Source organism: Equus przewalskii, chromosome 2 (assembly GCF_037783145.1).
Source record: "Equus przewalskii isolate Varuska chromosome 2, EquPr2, whole genome shotgun sequence".
Lineage (NCBI taxonomy): Eukaryota > Metazoa > Chordata > Mammalia > Perissodactyla > Equidae > Equus > Equus przewalskii.
Genome location: NC_091832.1, coordinates 67,248,975 through 67,267,038, shown reverse-complemented (window position 1 = coordinate 67,267,038; position 18,064 = coordinate 67,248,975). Strand labels below are relative to the sequence as shown.

Below are 18,064 nucleotides of genomic sequence, written 5' to 3'. Positions count from 1 at the left end.
GTAATCCTACAAAAAATCAATTTAACATATATGTTTTTAAATATCCACTATACACAGGTAAACGAAAAGTCAAAATTAAAATGATCAATTTCATCCTTTTATATCTGTATTCCAAGTACAAAAATCCCCCATACTTGTTTTTCTCTTTAAATGTTTAACTTTCAATATTGTAAATAAATGTATTAATGTGGCTATTTGGAAGAAGTTCTAAGATTACTTAATTAATTCATTTACACAAGCTTGTTGCCAATAGTATAACCAGGAACTCCCTGTTAGAAGAGACTGCTACAATGATAAAATAAAATAAAATGCACATTTTAGTTAAGGACTAATGTTTCATTAATTCCACGCAAGAAAACTAAGAACCCCCAACCAAAATGTTTTTAGGTTTCAACTCTTATTTATTTTCATAATGAGATCAAAAGAGGGGTTGGGGTTGGGATTAGGGAAAGAAAATCATTCGATGTTTATATGACCAGAATGTCCATATGGATGACATGTCATACAGAGATGTGATTGCATCAGTCATTTTCAAACCCTCAAGTTCATCATCTCGTATAATCTATGTATATATGTGTGAATCAAAACCAGACTTCTTAAAGTGAAATGACATGGAAAAGGAAATCTTACAGAAGACTTCCTGTAATTATCCCGTTTCTCTTATAAAATTGGTAACTGATATAATAAAAGTGTTTACTTTTCCTTCCATAGGACCTGATTGGTGACCTGAAGGAGAAGCTTTCAGATCACTTCAAAGATGTCATGGTTGGCCTCATGTACCCACCGCCATCTTATGATGCTCATGAACTCTGGCATGCCATGAAGGTAGTGGTTTGTTGCAAAAATATACTTGTAACAGGTACAGGCCGATATTTCAGTAGAGAGGGAACTGCCCTGTGATGTTGCTACCTGTGATCAGAGAGAGAGGAGGAAATATCTGAGCAAAGATGAAACAATGAAAATGTGATGGTCAGGGGAAGTGACCCTGTTGGAAAGAGGAGACCTCCAGAGCCCGGTAGCTCAGATCAGCCCGTTCTTTTATTATACAAACGCAGACTCACTGACCAGGCTCTGCACTGAGCTACCAAAAGAAAAGAGTAAGAAAGCTTCTGGGGCTATTCCGATTTGTCTCTCCCCAGTGTGTATTCTTATATTAAGGGGAAATGTTATAAGTTATGTCAACCTCTTTAAATTATTTCTAAAAATTGGGATCATCAAGCAAAAGTAAGATACAGAGTCAAAGATGAAATATAAATGACATCTTTATTTGTTTATTTTTATGACTTTAAGTTAGTACTTTACAAAAACTATTGCTCAAGTATATCAAAATTTTACTTTTGAAGGATTAGGACAATTCTTTCTTATAGGAAAGTCATTTCTGTGAAATAATTGACTACAGATTTGCTAGAGATTTTGTCGGCTAGGAATGGGGGATGAAAGGCTTTTTACATCTTTCCAAATGCTGATATTAAACACCTGCAGAACTGTTGAAATCATTCCAATGTGATGCCTGCCAATGACCAGATTACCACAATCTGTGAACAATGTGTGACAGGAAAAAGGAAAGGGGAAAAAAATTAAGGGAATCTGGATTTTGGCCATCATTTTTATCCATCAGAATAGATATTGTTTAAAATCCATATGAATTTCAATTAATCACTTTTTTAAAAAAAAAAAAGTTGCATATGTCAGTTCCTACCTCTTTCAAAATTATGTGACTAAAAACTATGAGAAGTCATATGTTACTGTTTAGATGAAACTGTTATACTTTATTAGCATCTCATAGAATGGTAAGGATTTCTGAAGCTTTCCTGAAAAATATTTGTTCTTTAAAATCACTATCAGAGAAGAATATATGCATATGGCTGTAAGAGATCACAGAAAGTACTCAGTCCAAGTGTTTAGGCAAAGGGTACAAAATTCCACATCTAGGATGAGGCCAGGAGAAGCCCCTGAAACGTCCTTGGGAAGTTAGGAGAGCCACGTTCTAATCTGAGCTTACCGAAGAACTGATATTCTAGGAACAAAAGAGAAAATAAAATCAGTGTCATAATCATTGTTTAAACATGTTTTTCCACATTATTTAGAAATGCCCATGCTGTTTTATTCTAAATGAAGGAACAGAGTTTCAGATAATATTATCTTCTCAGGGTCAAACAGCTAGTAAATAGCAAAGTCACAACTGAATTGGGTCTGTCTATGCCCAACACACTTCCATTCCCCTCTGTCCCCTCTCAGAATACCAGGAATGCTATATCCCTTTATTGTACATAAGGTGCACTACTGTTCTCAATACAAACACCTTTATATTTCGCTCCTTCTCTGTCTTTGTAGGGTGCAGGCACTGAAGAGAATTGCCTCATTGATATATTTGCTTCAAGAACAAATGCAGAAATTTTCCAGATGCGAGAAGCCTACTGTTTGCGTAAGGAAATATATTATGTACACACATTTTATACATATGAACTTTACATTTTTCAAATAACACAAAAAACTCCCAGTTTATATATTTTAAAGAATTTCCTAAGACATTCTTATATTCGAAATATCGCTCCCTCAAGACCAGTTAACTCACTAAGTAAAATTGAGGATGAGGGTACTAAAAATGAAACAATTCCCTAGACAATCAAGTTAAGCAAATTTGCCAGGAAAATAATGACAGATCTCTATGAGGTGACTATCACATTTAGACAGGCAAGTGTCCAGCACAGTGGTTCAGGCAGCATTTTATCTCTTACCCAGGAGAGACCAGATGCATAGAGAAAGTAGAGCAAAGTGCCATAAATCACTCAGTGAATTCTACGAATATGCGTAACTACTTCACTTTATATAAATGTCGTAATCACTGTAATCTCCCTCAAAGTCAGATTTTTACACATTTCAAAAGTAGAAAGGTTAACTATTTTCATTTTCAAAAATGTTTAATGCCTTTTTCCATTGCATCATGTATTATGTGACAGTGAATGTCAAGAAAATGTTCCAGACAGTCAGCTCTATTGCGTTTGAAAAAAAGCAAGACTTTTCTAAGGGGAATGAAGTAAGAACTTTTACTTAAAATATGAAAATGAAACAAAGCACTTGGGAAAAGCACTGGGCTGGGCAACAGTCTATGGAAATAGAATGCATAATTCTGAATTTTGAGAATTAGAGAATGTGAAATGACTCTCAATGTTGTTTTTACATTTTGGAATAAAGCTATGCTTTTTTTTAAGAAAACAGACGTGTGCCTATGTTACTGTGAGGTATCAGATTTCTTTGGTGGACTGTTTATTGGCTACATCTGAGTAGAAAGTAGTAAAACACAAAGAAATGTCAACAGATTGATTGTATTTCCTGTACTTTCCACTCAGAACTGGGGAAGTAACATTAACTTATTCAAAGCACATTGATATGTGGTTCTATGATAAATCATACCTTTCACATGGATGTTTTCTTACCCAGAATACAGCAGCAACCTTCAAGAGGACATTTATTCAGAGACCTCAGGACACTTCAGAGATACTCTCATGAACTTGGCCCAGGTATGATTTCCAAAATTCACATCATTTTGCACTATTAAAAAAGAGATATATTTCATTTTCCAAAAATAGGGCAGAAAAACTCTAGCTTACTCCAGTTTAACCATAAATTCTGTGTAATACATTTACTGAATACCAGCTAAATTCAGGGCACTATAATAGAAACTCAGATTGGATATAGAGACAAATATCAATAATACACCATCTCTGTTCTCAAAATAATCTACCATATGCAAGATGATTATAATTATATATAGATGTGTGTATAAATAATTGTATATTATAAGGGAGTTAAAAGATTTAAAATATTACGGTTACAATTTATAATTCAAATCGGAAATTAGGATTCTATTTTTTAAAACTATTAAACATGTTGGGGACATGCTAATTTTTCTGAGGTCCTACTATGGCCTAGTACTATGCAAGGAAAGAAGTATGTTTCTGATTTAATAACTACAAATACTGTAATATCAATGTTCTTATAACCACTTTAGAAATGAAGAAACAGAGAAGCAAAAAGTATTAGATTCTAGCTCTCTGACTGTCTAAAGAACTAAATAGTAGAAATCCAGAGTTTGAATTAAAACCTATGGGCTTCCAAGCACCAGCATATGATCATCAGAGTTGCCTATAAAAACTTTGTGGTCATGTACATTACCAAAAAGGAGCATTCCTTCAAGTTAAAATTAAAATTTGTCACTTATTTCTCTGTACTGACTAAATGATAGGTAATTATTTCTATTAAATTAGTATTTCTTAAAAACATTTCGCATATTAGCATCATGATAATAATAATATTTTTAGATATAATTATCTTTTGTCTTATGCATTTCTTGAATGTGCCTGTGATTTAATTCAGTAAAGGCATTCAGAAATGTAGAGTCAATATTCAGTTCTTTAACTATCAAAAGAAAATCCAGAAGTCCATAGCTGGGGAAAATGTTTTAAGAGCCAGTATTTTGGTTTGGTTTTGTGTTGTATGCATGTGTGTGTAATGAAACAAGCATTTCTAAATCCCCAGATCTTTCCTTTTCATGTCAAGAACATAACTGAGTAGTTGGCAGTTGCACAGAATTTCATTAACAGCTATAGGTAGATAGAAGTTTGTACATGGAGATGGAAAATTAAGAAAAGACTGTTGACTTTAAAGCCCTTTAATGAAAGCTCTTTTAAATGAAAGCCCTTTTAGTGGGAATAAAGGTAGAAGAGTGGTACCTAGAAGGACAGAGAAAAACCCAAGAAGGAGGAGACTAGAATGAATGCTGCTGAAGGCCCTCAGGAATCCAAGACCTCACACTCTTAGGGGAGGAGGAAGAATCAGCAGATGAAAATACAAGTTAGACCACTGCATATTCCTTCTTCCGTTTCTCTGAACCACTCTAGTACCAATTGCCTCCGAGTGTTCCTGGATTTTTTTTCACCCTAAACATTTCTATGGCCACTGTTGCCAAACTCTAGATGTTCTTCCTTGTCCTTTATCCTGTCTGGCTTTATCTGAAGTGCTTCTGTGCAGTATAGCTTCCGTGAGGGTCGTACCTCTTTCACAGCTCAATTTTGACAAATTTAGAGTTCTAGTGGTTTGTTTATAGCTTCAGTAGTCTACTTCTCTTTATTCTGGATTTATGATGTGTTTGAAAGTGCAAATCTCAAAAAACTTAGAATTCTGATCTAATTGCTTCCAGTCAGTACCATATACCACTTTCCACACCCAAAGTGATTTCCTAGACATTTCTTTGCATCCTTCCACTCTCCCCTACAATATCTCTTGTTTTTCACAACTTAAAGCCAATTCTTCGAAAGTCTTCTCAGATAATAAATTTAGCCAGAGACTTACTGCAGGGCAAGTCTTAAAAAGCCTTTGCTTTTCATTGCTTTTTCAAGTCTCAACTCACCTTGCTTTGAATCAATAAATGGTTTCCCTTTCTAACTGTTAAAGATACCAAATTTCTGGACTTTCTCTCCACTCCCTTTTATTTCTGCTTACAATCCAGCCAATTATTTACTGAGCTCATCTCTTCCTTATCATACGTGGCTAAAAGCATAAGATGAATGCCATTTCTCAAGCTCGCATGAAGACCAGAACAGGTGCTGCTGATCAGACTGCAGCTCTTCTCCAAGAGCCAATTCAGAGACTTAGTCTTTTTCCACCTTCACACTTGGTTCTAATTTCTTTATGTCTGTCCTCAATCTACAAAAGCAGAAAGACAATGGAAGATTGTTCACGGGAAATTTTATGGGCCTCATTGTGATGCATATCACTTTTGTGCACATTTCATTGACTAGAACTCCATCAAATGGCCCCACTTAAAATCAAGGGTGGCTGTGAAATACAGTTCAGTTGTTTGTCCTCAAAGAGGATGAGACAAGTTTGGTGATCAGCTATCAGTGTGCCTCCCAAGTTGAAAATGAGACTTGAAAAGCTGCAACCAAAACAGGCAACTGAGCAACAGAAGATGGTAAGAATGAAAACATACGTGGCAGTTTTGTTGGACAGAAAGAGAATTTCAAAAAGAAACAAATAAAATGGCCTGCATTCTTTCTTAAAAGTCCTTTAAAAGGTGAATGTCCCAGCCAGCCTGGTGGCACAGCAGTTAAATTCGGGCATTCTGCTTTGGCAGCCCGGGGTTCACTGGTTCAGATCCCAGGTGCGGACCTATGTACTGCTTATCTAGCCATGCTATGGCAGACATCCCACATATAAAATAGAGGAAGAGGGGCATGGATGTTAGCTCAGACCAATCTTCCTCAGCAAAAAGAGGAGGATTAGTGGCAGATGTTAGCTCAGGGCTAATCTTCCTCAAGAAAAAAAAAAGAAGAAAAGGAAAGGTAAATGTCTTTGCATTTTTATCCATGCATTGTGTTTCTTGACATAGTCTTATTGTGTATCCGTTTTAAATGATCTATTAAAAGACCAGAGTGTGAAAGTTTCTTGGTCCTACCTCTAACCTTACTTATAGAATGATGATGCTAAAGAACAAAAACCCAACGGTGAAGCTATATTTTAACCTTTTATTCCTTCTGTTTTGTTTTTGACCTAGATAACATTTATGTGTGTAAAAAAGTAATCGGTCCAATATTTACCTGTATTTTCTTTTCTTTTCTTTTCTTTTTTTTGCTGAGTTGTTCCAATAAAGCAAATTTCAAAAATTCTAGTATGGAAGCTAGTATGGAAGTAATCGTTTTCCATCAAACCGCTGATGGAACCTACTCTTCTGAGCTTTCCACTTCATAGGAATTGCTCTCCTCCAAGACTGATTTATGTATGTGTATTCTATCTTACCACATATTGTTCAATGTATTTGCATGTCCACCTTTCCCAGTAGATTGAGTTTCCGAAGCATGAGAACTATGTCCTATTAAACTTTGTAGTCTTAGAACTAAGCTCTGTGTATGATACACAGAAAGCAAGTGATATGTTTTGGAAATAAATGATGTAAAGAACAAATTCTTTAGAAAGTCTGAATGAACAAAGTTCAATGCTGGCTAAAGTAAAAGAAGAGGCTTCATATACAATGAATCTTTACCAGAGTTCTGGAAAATTAGCTTTATTGCACACATGGAGAGGAGAAGGGAGGGAGGGTGGTTTAGGGTGGATGGAAGAGTCCTGCGTGAGTGTGCTGGCTGGCTCAAAGGACTCCTGGTGAAAAGGGAAAATTTGATTAGAGAACTGGCTGAGATGCTAGACTCATGAGGTTCCCGTAAGCAACAGAGAGCCGTAGAAACACTTTTGATCAGGATGTGAGAAGATCAGGAAGATTTTATCTATTATCATTTCCATGTAAGCAGGAAAAAAAATAAGTTGTACATGACATGGCAATTTACTAGAACAGATAGAAACTTGTAGTAAGAGCCTCACTTGTGACTTAAATTAAGAGAATCTGATTTACTAAAAATAAAACCTAGTTTCTCTTTCTTATCATCTCTTTCATTTCCATAATTCCATTTTCTATTTGAGTTTGTATTGATCAAATCAATCAGATGTCCCTGAATATATGCTGAAGTGATGCAAGAAACAATGAGAAGACACAGCAGGAGGCAAGGGGCATATATGTATTTAGGCAAGAAAAACTATTGACAATTCCTCCATTTTATTACTCAGGTTGTCTTACTAGCCATCTTCTGGAAGGGAGAGCAGTTAGAAAGAATTCTTGATGTTCCAGCTCAGATTATAGAATGAAAGGAAACAAGAAAACATTCAGGTCAGAAGAAAAAATTACAGAAAATTTCCCAACCATTCAGGAAAATAGACCCATAGCCATATGCTGATTTTTTTTTCCCGAAATTGCAGATTCAAGTGTTTACCTAGAGAGATTTCTACCTTTTTTAGTTCTAAATGCTTTGTTTAAAAAAAGATAACTTTATCTCTATTTCTATGAAGTATTGTATTACTTCATACAAGAAAGGTAAAAATCAAGACTTTTTTCTACCCTGTCTAGAATTAGTCTGTATACAGAAAATAAAGTGAGAAAATGACTATTAATAGTGAAATTTTCCTTTAAAATATTAATGGCTGTATACAAATTTAAATTACTGCTTCATTTCTGTCCTTTTCTTATTATGTTATTTTTCTGTCTTCCTCATTTAGGGTGGATTAACATGTCCAATCAAACACAGGAGGTGTGCTTTCCTTTAATGTGTGTTTAGTGTGATTAAAAACTTCATACTGTACTTTACAAATATTTTATATGGTTTAATTAAAGAATGAATAAGTATATCAGCCAGATTGGAACACAAATGAACAATTCCACTTATTGCCGGGCAACATGGGTTTTAATTCTTTTTACCCTTTGTGTGTGTGTGTGTGTGTGTGTGTGTGTGCCTGCTCAAGTTATTGCTAGTTTTGAATTTGGAATAAAGATATCCAAAAGAAAACATTGCTCAGGAAGCCGGACATTAACTGCCCCAAATTGAGGAGAGACTGGTAACAGGCTGCTTGGATTCCTTCAAATTGTTCATTGAAAAAGTGGTATAGAACTAAGCAAATCTATTGACCTTTCAATTAAATTAAAAATTCAATTTTTAAAAACAAAATCAAGGATTTGCTTTATTGTGTTTGGTTTTGATTTGGTTTAATTTTAATTTGCATGGTTTGGCTGTATGGTTCATGAAACTGCCCATATCGCCAACCTCAATTAATCAAGTCTTATTCTGAGGATCTAATCCCTAGGATTATAACATCAATGGAGAGTAGATAGTTTGTTTTTTATAGTCCACCTTGAGACTGCTGTGTAAGTTGTAGAAATAAGCTTAATTTCAATTTATAATAAAAGTTGAAGTCATTATAGAAAAAAACATTTTTAATAATTAATAATATTTAAAAATAATCTCACTTGGCAACAGGTCAAATGAATAATTCTTAACTTTTACATGTCATAAGATTAATTTTAATTAAACATTCTTCCAGCTTAGAAGGGTCATTGTTTTTGAATTTTCCAGTAATGATGCTGCATAATATAAATTAAAATAGTTGCCAAGCAGAAATTCATGTTGGCATAGATATTGTCCCAATAGAGTAAAGCCAACAGTCCCATTGTAAATTCATGACCTGCACCTTAATATCAAACAAGTTGTTTATTTTCTTAGTATCTAAAAAGAAATTTATTTCAATTTATTAGAGAAAAATAAAAGTTCTCTAGTAGGAAAAAACGTATTTCATTAGCACCACCTTGTATCCATTAGGACTATATCACAGTCCAACCTCTCCTCCTGCCGAATCTTGCCTCTTTTCTCTCCCTTCTGTAAGTGTTGATCTCAAGCACATTCAATAATAAACAAGATGCATGCTGATCTCCCTCTCAGAGTCAGCTTCCCAGGGAAGCCAACTGGCTATATCCCCTCCTTGTGGAGAGGAGGAAACTGAAGCTCAGGGAGATTAGGTGGTTTGCCCAGCATCACACGTCTACTGAATGAGAAGGCTAATATGAAAACAGGCCTAAGCACACTGTACCTCCATTGTCAAATTTAATTGCTCTTCCCTCCAGCCCCATTTGATTCCACTCCAGTTTCACTTCTGTTTGGTAAAATGTCAATGACCTATACACAAATAACCTCTTAGAATCTCTGCATCTTTTTAAAGTTGAGCTATAAACCATCTAAAAGTAACTGGCATCCAAGAATCAGGAATGCAGTGTATTTTTATAAAGCAATCATTTTTATATTTCAGGAAACAAAAAGACAGTTCTGAAAATTAAACATGAGAGAAAATAAATCATGAGGAAAAAAATCAATAAGCAATGTTTTCCCTTCATGTAATAGAGCAATCAATCTTATTCATAATTGCAGTTATTTTTTCCTGAAATTAAAGAATAATGTTTTATTATTGATAGAATGTATATTTGAGTATGTGTATTTGTGTATATAACAACATTATCTGTATAGGCTTTTTTTTTTTTTTTTTTTGAGGAAGATTAGCCCTGATCTAACATCTGCTGCCAATCCTCCTCTTTTTCCTGAGCAAGACTGGCCCTGAACTAACCTTCATGCCCATCTTCCTCTACTTTTTATATGTGGGGCTCCTGCCACAGCATGGCTTGACAAGTGGTGCTTAGGTCCACATCCAGGATCCGAACTAGCAGGCCACCGAAACAGAACGTGTGAACTTAACTGCTGCACCACCAGGCTGGGCCCTAGACATATATTTTAACATAACACACAACAATTTATTTTATCACTGGGTTTCACCTAATTTGGATTATGACTTTGCAGGATAAAGTATTACTTCTTAAGTCCAATTTCTAGAGTTAAACATTAAATGTGTGTGCCTGTTTAACCTTGAAATAGATTTTGAGCGTAGTAAACATTTCCTTTCAACATAACGTGTCAAGAAATGAGGGTTGGGGCTGGCCCAGTGGTGTAGTGGTTAAGTTCATGCACTCCACTTTGGTGGCCCGGGGTTTGCAGGTTTGGATCCCAGGTGCAGAATTACCACCACTGGTCAAACCATGCTGTGACGACATCCCACATATAGGATGGAGCAAGATTGGCACAGATGTTAGCTCAGCAACAATCTTCCTCAAGCAAAAAGAGGAAAATTAGCAACAGATGTTAGCTCAGGGCCAATCTTCCTCACAAAAATAAGAGGGTAAATCGAGACCTAGATTTTGTAAGAAGCCGAGGAAAATTAATAAAGTTTATTTAAGGATTATATACTTACAATACTTCACAGTACATTTCCCTTAAAATTTAAAACACACTTTACAAGTATAAAATAATATATATTTCATAGAAATTACTTAACTCATTATAGAAAGTGGAAGTAAAAAACTTATAAAAGATGTATCTTAGTACAATCTCCTTTAATAACAGTCTTTTCCAAAGATTGGAAATCCCCTGATAATTCATACTGCTTAGTAAAATGTGTAATTTCTTTTAGTTGTTTTAAACATTTTGAAGATTTCCCATTGACTCCTGACTTCTGCAATAATGGGTCTTCAGTTTGGAACTTCTCATTGAGGATTTGGATCTATAAATTTAGAAGGTTGGAAAAAAATGTAAAGTGGATTAGGGAATTGAAATAGTCCATCACTTCTGATCACTGTCTTTAGTGTACACCATTTCAGAGAGAATCTGTCTAGATAGTTTAACCTTCTTGAGATTCAGATTAGAGAGATTAAATTAACTCTGTAAATTATGGGATATGACCCCACTCTTCTCTCAATTCCCTCCCAATGAAAACATTGTAAAATTTTTCAGTTGTTATAATCACCTCCTCTACCTCCTCTGCATCTTCACTTTCAGAATCAAAGGAAAGACTGTCCGTAACTTTCATCTTTCTAACACATGAATATTCAGACACACCTCTTTTCATGAATTAATAGAGATTGAGGGAATTGGAGCATAGGAGCCTTAAGGTATTCATGAAATGGAAAGTGTTGAAAATTATTGTCATATTTTCTGGGTGAGAAGATCCTTTACTTAATCTATAAAGTATTTTCCGACAGGGCTATTTCTAATAAGGAAACAACTCAGCCAGAACACATTCTTCTCAAAAACTAATGCCAATCATTAAACTGGCTCACAACACTTCCTGCATGCTTTTATTAAACTAGATTTACAGGAAATCTAATTATCTGTCAAATAATGAAAAATTAGTCACTTATAGATTAATTAATCAATATGTGCAAATCACACTGGAGATGATAAATGTTTCCACAGAGGGGAAGAATGGAAACTACCCAATTGGATGCTTACTCCTCATCTGAGCTGTCAGGATTCTCCGTATGACAGTTTCTCAGACTTGTGCAGTGAGGCCTCTGGAGAAATTACTGCCATCAGCTTTCAGTGATCATCTGTAATCAACTTACCTGCTCCAGATATTTTCAGCTAGATTTTAATTCCCTTAATTTCTTCCTTTCACATTTTTATTTTACTCCCAACTCAAATTCTTATGCCATTTCTCTGGCATTTACATCAGTTACACATACCACACTGCTGTCTTTGGCTTTTTATATAAAAAAAATCAGCTTGACATAGCCTTCATGGAAAATGCTAAATCGCAAAATTACTTATTTCCATTTTTTAGTCTACCGGTCTGCTTACAGTGCTCTTGGCGATTAACTGCACAAAGAAGTAAACAGATGGGCGTTGTCTCAAGTTAAATGTCCAAAAATCTGATATTTCAAAAGAAATTTCACATCCACAGAACTGCAGAAAATTCTTAAATATTTCTCACAAACTTTGCAAGGGTAGGTCTTTACTTACCTATATAGTTTGATTGGAAATCACTAAGTAAACTTCAATGATCCAGAAAATCTTGCCATATCTACTAACTGACCGTTGAATTCTACTATCTAAAAGTTATTTCTTTAGCTGTCCTTCATTCATTTCGTATTGATTCAGTGAGTGTTTATTGAATGCCTACAGTGTGCCAAGCATGATTCTAGACAATCGGGAATTATCGGTAAACAAAAGAGACAAAGACTCTAGTCTTTAAGGAACTTATATTCTAGTGGGGGAATATGGACAACTAAAGATAAAACTAATAAGTAGGTACATTGTATAGAATGTGAGAAGGTGATGAAAGATATAGCAGAGCAGGGTAAAGAGGATAGGATTGTTGGACTGGGCATAGTGGATAGATTGTAATATTACATAGATTGGTCAGGGTAAATCACATTGAGAAGATAAGATACAAGCAAGGATTTGAGTCAGCAGATGAACAGCTACAATAGGGCTTTCACAACAAAGGGAAGAGATAGAGAACAGGTCTAAGGCAAGAGAATGGCTGGTGGTTATGAAGAATAGCAAGAAAGCCAGTTGGTGCCATCTCAGCAAGCAAAGGAAATGTCCTATAGCTGTGGTAGATGAGGTCAGAAAGGTAACAGGTAGTAAGATGTCGTTGAATCTGCAGCCATTATAAGGACTTTGGCTTTTACTCTAAGTGAAATGGGAAGAGGTGAGTCACTAGTGGGTTTTGAGTAAGGGAACGATATGATCTTATGCTTTAAAATATTCACACTAGATGCCATATTGAGAAAAAACTGTAAGGAAACGGGGTAGAAACAGAAGCCTGTAAGGATGCTCTATCAGCAATAAAGCCAAGATATAATTTTAGCTTGGAATCATAGGAGAGCACTGGCAGTGAAAAAAAGTGCCCAGATTCTGAATGCATTTTGAAGGTAGGGTCTATATTATTTCCTGTGGAATTGGATGCAAGATATAAAAGAAAAAAAAGGAATAAAATGTTTCTCTCAGTTTTTTAGTCTGATCAACAGGAATGGCAGAGTTGTCATAAACTGAGATGTGGAAGGCTGTGAGTGTAGAGGTTTCTGAATTGAAGGGAGACCAGGAGATAGATTTTGAACATGTTGAGTCTAATGTGTATACTAGAAAACCAAGTGGTGGTGTTCAGTTGGCAACTGGAATATACGCATCTGAAGTTCAGATGATAGATCTGAGCTAGAAATGTAAAATTGGATAACATTACAATACAGATGAAATTTCAAGCCACATGAATGGTTAAGATTAACAAGAAAAAGATTGTGGATACAGACAAGAACAGGACCCAAAGACTGAGTACTGCGAATTTCAAATAGTAAGAGATTGAAAAGTAAAAGGCGAACCAGTACACAAGACTGAGGAGTAACAAGTGAAGTAAACCAAAGAAGGAAAAAGAGAGTGCAGCATCCTGAAAGCCCAGTGATGAATGTATGACAAGGAGGAGAGAGTGATGAATTGCATCAAATCCTACCAGTAGGTCAAGTAAGATGAAGATTAAGAATTATCATAAATTTATGATATTAAATAGGTGGCATATGTCCGTAGAAGATGCAGCATATCAATTGCTTTCAGTCACTTGTTGCTTAGTGTAAATTAAAATCATAAGTGAGTGACCAGAGGAGATTGTCTTAAAATAATGAGTTCTTTGGGCTAAGGGAGCAATATAGTAACCAAATCTCAGTGCCAGAAATTGAATAATGGCCCTAAAACTGAATAATCATTATTTTCTAACAATCAGACCTTGGGAAATTCACTTACTGTTTGTAAGTCTATTTATTTTTTATCTTCAAGTTAAGGAACAAAACTATAGAACCCTTAAAGTCCCTGCATCTCAGCACTTCCATAATTTGAAAATAAAATAGCACCCGTAATCCTACCACTCAATAAAATTTTTTTCGCTCTTTAAGTGTTGTCATCTATCACTTGCTCATTTATATATACAGCACACTTATCTACATAATACATAGATTTTAAAAATAAGACCTACAGGGGCCAGCCCCATGGAATAGTGGTTGAGTTTGGCACACTACGCTTTGGAGGCCCAGGTTCACAGGTTCAGATCCCTGGGTGTGGACCTACACGATTCTTCAGAGATGTGGTGGTGACCCACATACGAAATATAGGAAGATTGGCACAGATGTTAGCTCAAGGGAAATCTTCCTCAGCCAATAAAAACCCCACTTACGTGTGTATTCTTAGTCACCTGATAAGCAAATGGAATGAGGGAGAAGAAATGTGTCTGATAGGTTCACATCAGTTTTCCCCGAGCTGTACACCTCTAGATGATACACAACTTCTGAGTTATAATTAAACATATTAAATTTTTCAGGGCTACAAATTTACTCACAAGAAAATGTAGTTTACCTATTTCTTTATTGATATTTCTCATTTGCCTCCAGCTTTTGGTTAGCAAGGGAAAAAAAACCCTAATATTTAATCTAATATGGCAAAGTTAATCCATACAATACTTTGAACAGTCAATATAAGTACATATTTAATCTCATTTATACATTTTTTGAGTTAAATACTCAACTGTCAGATTTTTGGCCCTCTTCTCTCCTTCTCTCCAAGAAGGCACTTTGTGGAGAGGGGCGTGTGAGTGTGTGTGTGTGTGGTTTATGAGATGTCTTGGCAACAGGAAAGTGATAGTGTTCTCACATCATCAAGATATTTTCTGCATCCTTGCTCATCCTGGCTATGGAATGGCAGTTCTGGGAAACTCTGGACAAAAGCATATAAAGCATGGATGTCCAGGATATGAGCATTTCTCAGTGTCAGCTGCCAAACCATGCAGCTGGGTAACTTATGATCATTTTTCTGTCTCAGTTTGGTCAGAGCCAAGTAACCTTTCCTGATGGTTTAGCCTCACCTTTGCTCTCACTGGAGCTGAAGATTCCCCCTAAGGTCTAGTAGCCATGTCTCCCACACAGTTCTGGCCAATGTGGTCTACCTTGTAGCCCTTGGCTACTGGAACAATCTATCCCTGCCATGGTCATAAACAATTCCATCTGTTGAGCTCCCCTGCCAGGTTCTCAGCTAGCATGCAAGTTCCTCCATTAGGAGCGGATAAGAAATTTCTGGTGCTGGCCCGGTGGTATAGTGGCTAAGCTTGCACACTCTGCTTCAGCAGTCTAGGGTTCACCAGTTCGGATCCTCGGCGTGTACTTACACACCACTTATCAAGCCATGCTGTGCCAGGCATCCCACATATAAAATAGAGGGGGATGGGCACAGATGTTAGCTCAGGGCCAATCTGCCTCAGCAAAAAAGGAGGATTTGTGGTAGATGTTAGCCTAGGGCTAATCTTCCTCAAAAAAAAAAAGAAAGAAAAAAATTTGGGGCCTGCTCATGCTACTTAGGGATTGAGATTAATTCAAGAGAGTTGCATTCAGGACCTCCCTCTGCCCAATATTGCTGTGTCACCAAGTTCACTGAATTGTGGCCATTGCCAGGGATTGCAAAGATGATAGGAGCAGAAGCCACTGTACTCTCAGTATTCTCTCAGCACAGTTTTAAAAAGAAAGCCTTCCCTCCAGATCTTGACCTAAAGGAAAGGTTAAATAAACTGTCGGATGGCATATCTCTCTTACCTCTTTCTTCCCTCTGGTCCCCATAATTCTCTGAGACCAGAAGGTCCTGCATTGGCTAGCCCTCCTTCCTTCCTGTTTGAAATGGACATCTCTTAGGTCAACTTGGCCATGTCTGTTCTTTATATGATAAAGAGATGGGGGTGAAACAAATTTACAAAATATTCTCACTCCACAAAATCTGAATTTCATGATCATTTTAGTGTTGCATTTACCCTATCTTACAAGTCAGAAACTGAGTATTAACTTATTTTTTCTCTCTGCATTTTCTCTCTAACAGTGTTAAATCTCATCTCTATCACCCATGCCAGGCAGTAGGTGCTCGGTTTGATGGGAGAGAAGATACTGCACAGAGAGTTGGAAAAGTGAAAAACATTTCAATACCTATTTTTGTTTTTCCAGTCATTTTATTGAGATCATAATGGTTTATAACATTGCATAATTTCAAGTGTAAATTATTTGCCAGTTTCTGAATAGACTTCATCATGCTCACCATTTGTCTGTCACTGTGCATATGTGCCCCTTTATCCCTTTTGCCCACCCCCCAACCCCCTTCACCTCTGGTAACCACTAATCTGTTCTCTTTGTCCATGTATTTATCATCTACCACATATGAGTGAGAGCATGCAGTATTTGTCTTTCTCTGTCTGGCTTATTTAGCTTAACATCATACCCTAAAGGTCCATCCATGTTGTTGCAAATGGAACAGTTTTGTCTTTTTTATGACTGAGTAGTATTCCATTTTGTGTGTGTGTGTGTGTGTGTGTGTGTGTGTGTGTGTGTGTGTCACATCTTCTTTATCTATTCATCTGTAGAAGGGTGCTTGGGTTGCTTCCACATCTTGCCTATTGTGAATAATGTTGCGATGAACATAAGGGGTGGATAAATATCTTTGGATCATTGATTTCAAGTTCTTTGGATAAATACCCAGTAGTGGGATGCCTGGGTCATGTGGTATTTCTCTTTTTAATTTTTTGAGAAGTCTCCATACTGTTTTCCATAGCTGCTGCACTAGTTTGCATTCCCACAAGCAGTGCATGAGGGTTCCCTTTTTTCCACACCCTCTCCAACATTTATTGGTTTTTTTCCTCGATAATTATAGCCATTGGGACTGGTGTAAGGTGGTATCTCATTGTAGTTTTGATTTGTGTTTCCCTAATAATTAGTGATGTTGAATATCATTTCATGTTTTTGTTGGCTGTCTGTATATCTTCTTTGGAAAAACGTCTGTTCATATCCTCTGCCCATTTTTTTATTTTTTTGTTTGTTTGTTTTTGTTTTTGAGGAAGATTAGCCCTAAGCTAACATCTGCCACCAATCCTCATCTTTTTGCTGAAGAAGATTGGCTCTGAGCTAACATCTGTGCCCATCTTCCTCTACTTTACATGTGGGACACCTGCCACTGCATGGCTTGATATGTGGTCTGCGTCTGGGGTCTAAACTGGCAAACTCCAGACCACCGAAGCGGAGCACATGAACTTAACTGCTACACCACCAGGCCAGCCCCTCCTCTACTCATTTTTTGATTGGGTTGTTTGTTTTTTTGTTGTTGAGTTGCATGAGTTCTTTATATATTTTGAAGGTCAACCTCTTGTCAGATAAATGATTTGCAAATATTTTCTCCCAGTGGTTGGGTTGGCAACATCTTTGGAAGATTACCACTGCTGCAAAGAAAAAAATACAACCAAAAGAACACACATTTTTTAAAAAGACCTATATTACATAAAGTATTCAAGAAATGTAGACTATCTAACTCCAAATAATGATAGCACTGTCTTACGAATTACCAGTGTGCTTTGGGGTTCAAAGATTTTTGTCCCAATAATCCTATATGTGTTGTTAATTAACAACATTTAATGGGGGAAATCTGTGCTTTTTTTACAGGGAATCAGAGAAGAAGGATATACAGACCCTGCTATGGCTGCCCAGGATGCAATGGTAACTAGAACCAGCTCTCTGTAGACTGTGTGACATACTGTAGAGAGCCTTTGTTAAACTGGTCTGGGGTGATTATGGTACTCCTTCCTGGCTGTATGATGTTTCAGGTCCTGTGGGAAGCCTGTCAGCGAAAGACAGGGGAACACAAAACTACGCTGCAAATGATTCTATGCAACAAGAGCTATGAACAGCTGTGGCTGGGTAATTATTCATCAGGTTCCTTTTCAGCTGCTTAACTGATTACATAATAAAAACCAAGTTGTTAACTGGAAAAAAAAAAAAGAGGAAAATGTTCCATATAAA

At 36.4% G+C, this 18,064-nt stretch overlaps 1 protein-coding gene across 1 annotated transcript in view; it reads left to right on the top strand.

The window, feature by feature from the left end:
- ANXA10 (annexin A10) overlaps window positions 1-18,064 on the top strand; it is a 52,590-nt gene that overhangs the window by 26,050 nt on the left and 8,476 nt on the right. Inside the window, exons 3-7 of the mRNA XM_008529081.2 lie at window positions 712-825; window positions 2,335-2,425; window positions 3,442-3,521; window positions 17,708-17,761; window positions 17,869-17,962. Coding sequence (XP_008527303.2) covers window positions 712-825; window positions 2,335-2,425; window positions 3,442-3,521; window positions 17,708-17,761; window positions 17,869-17,962 — 433 coding nt within the window. The remainder of the gene's footprint in view (window positions 1-711; window positions 826-2,334; window positions 2,426-3,441; window positions 3,522-17,707; window positions 17,762-17,868; window positions 17,963-18,064) is intronic.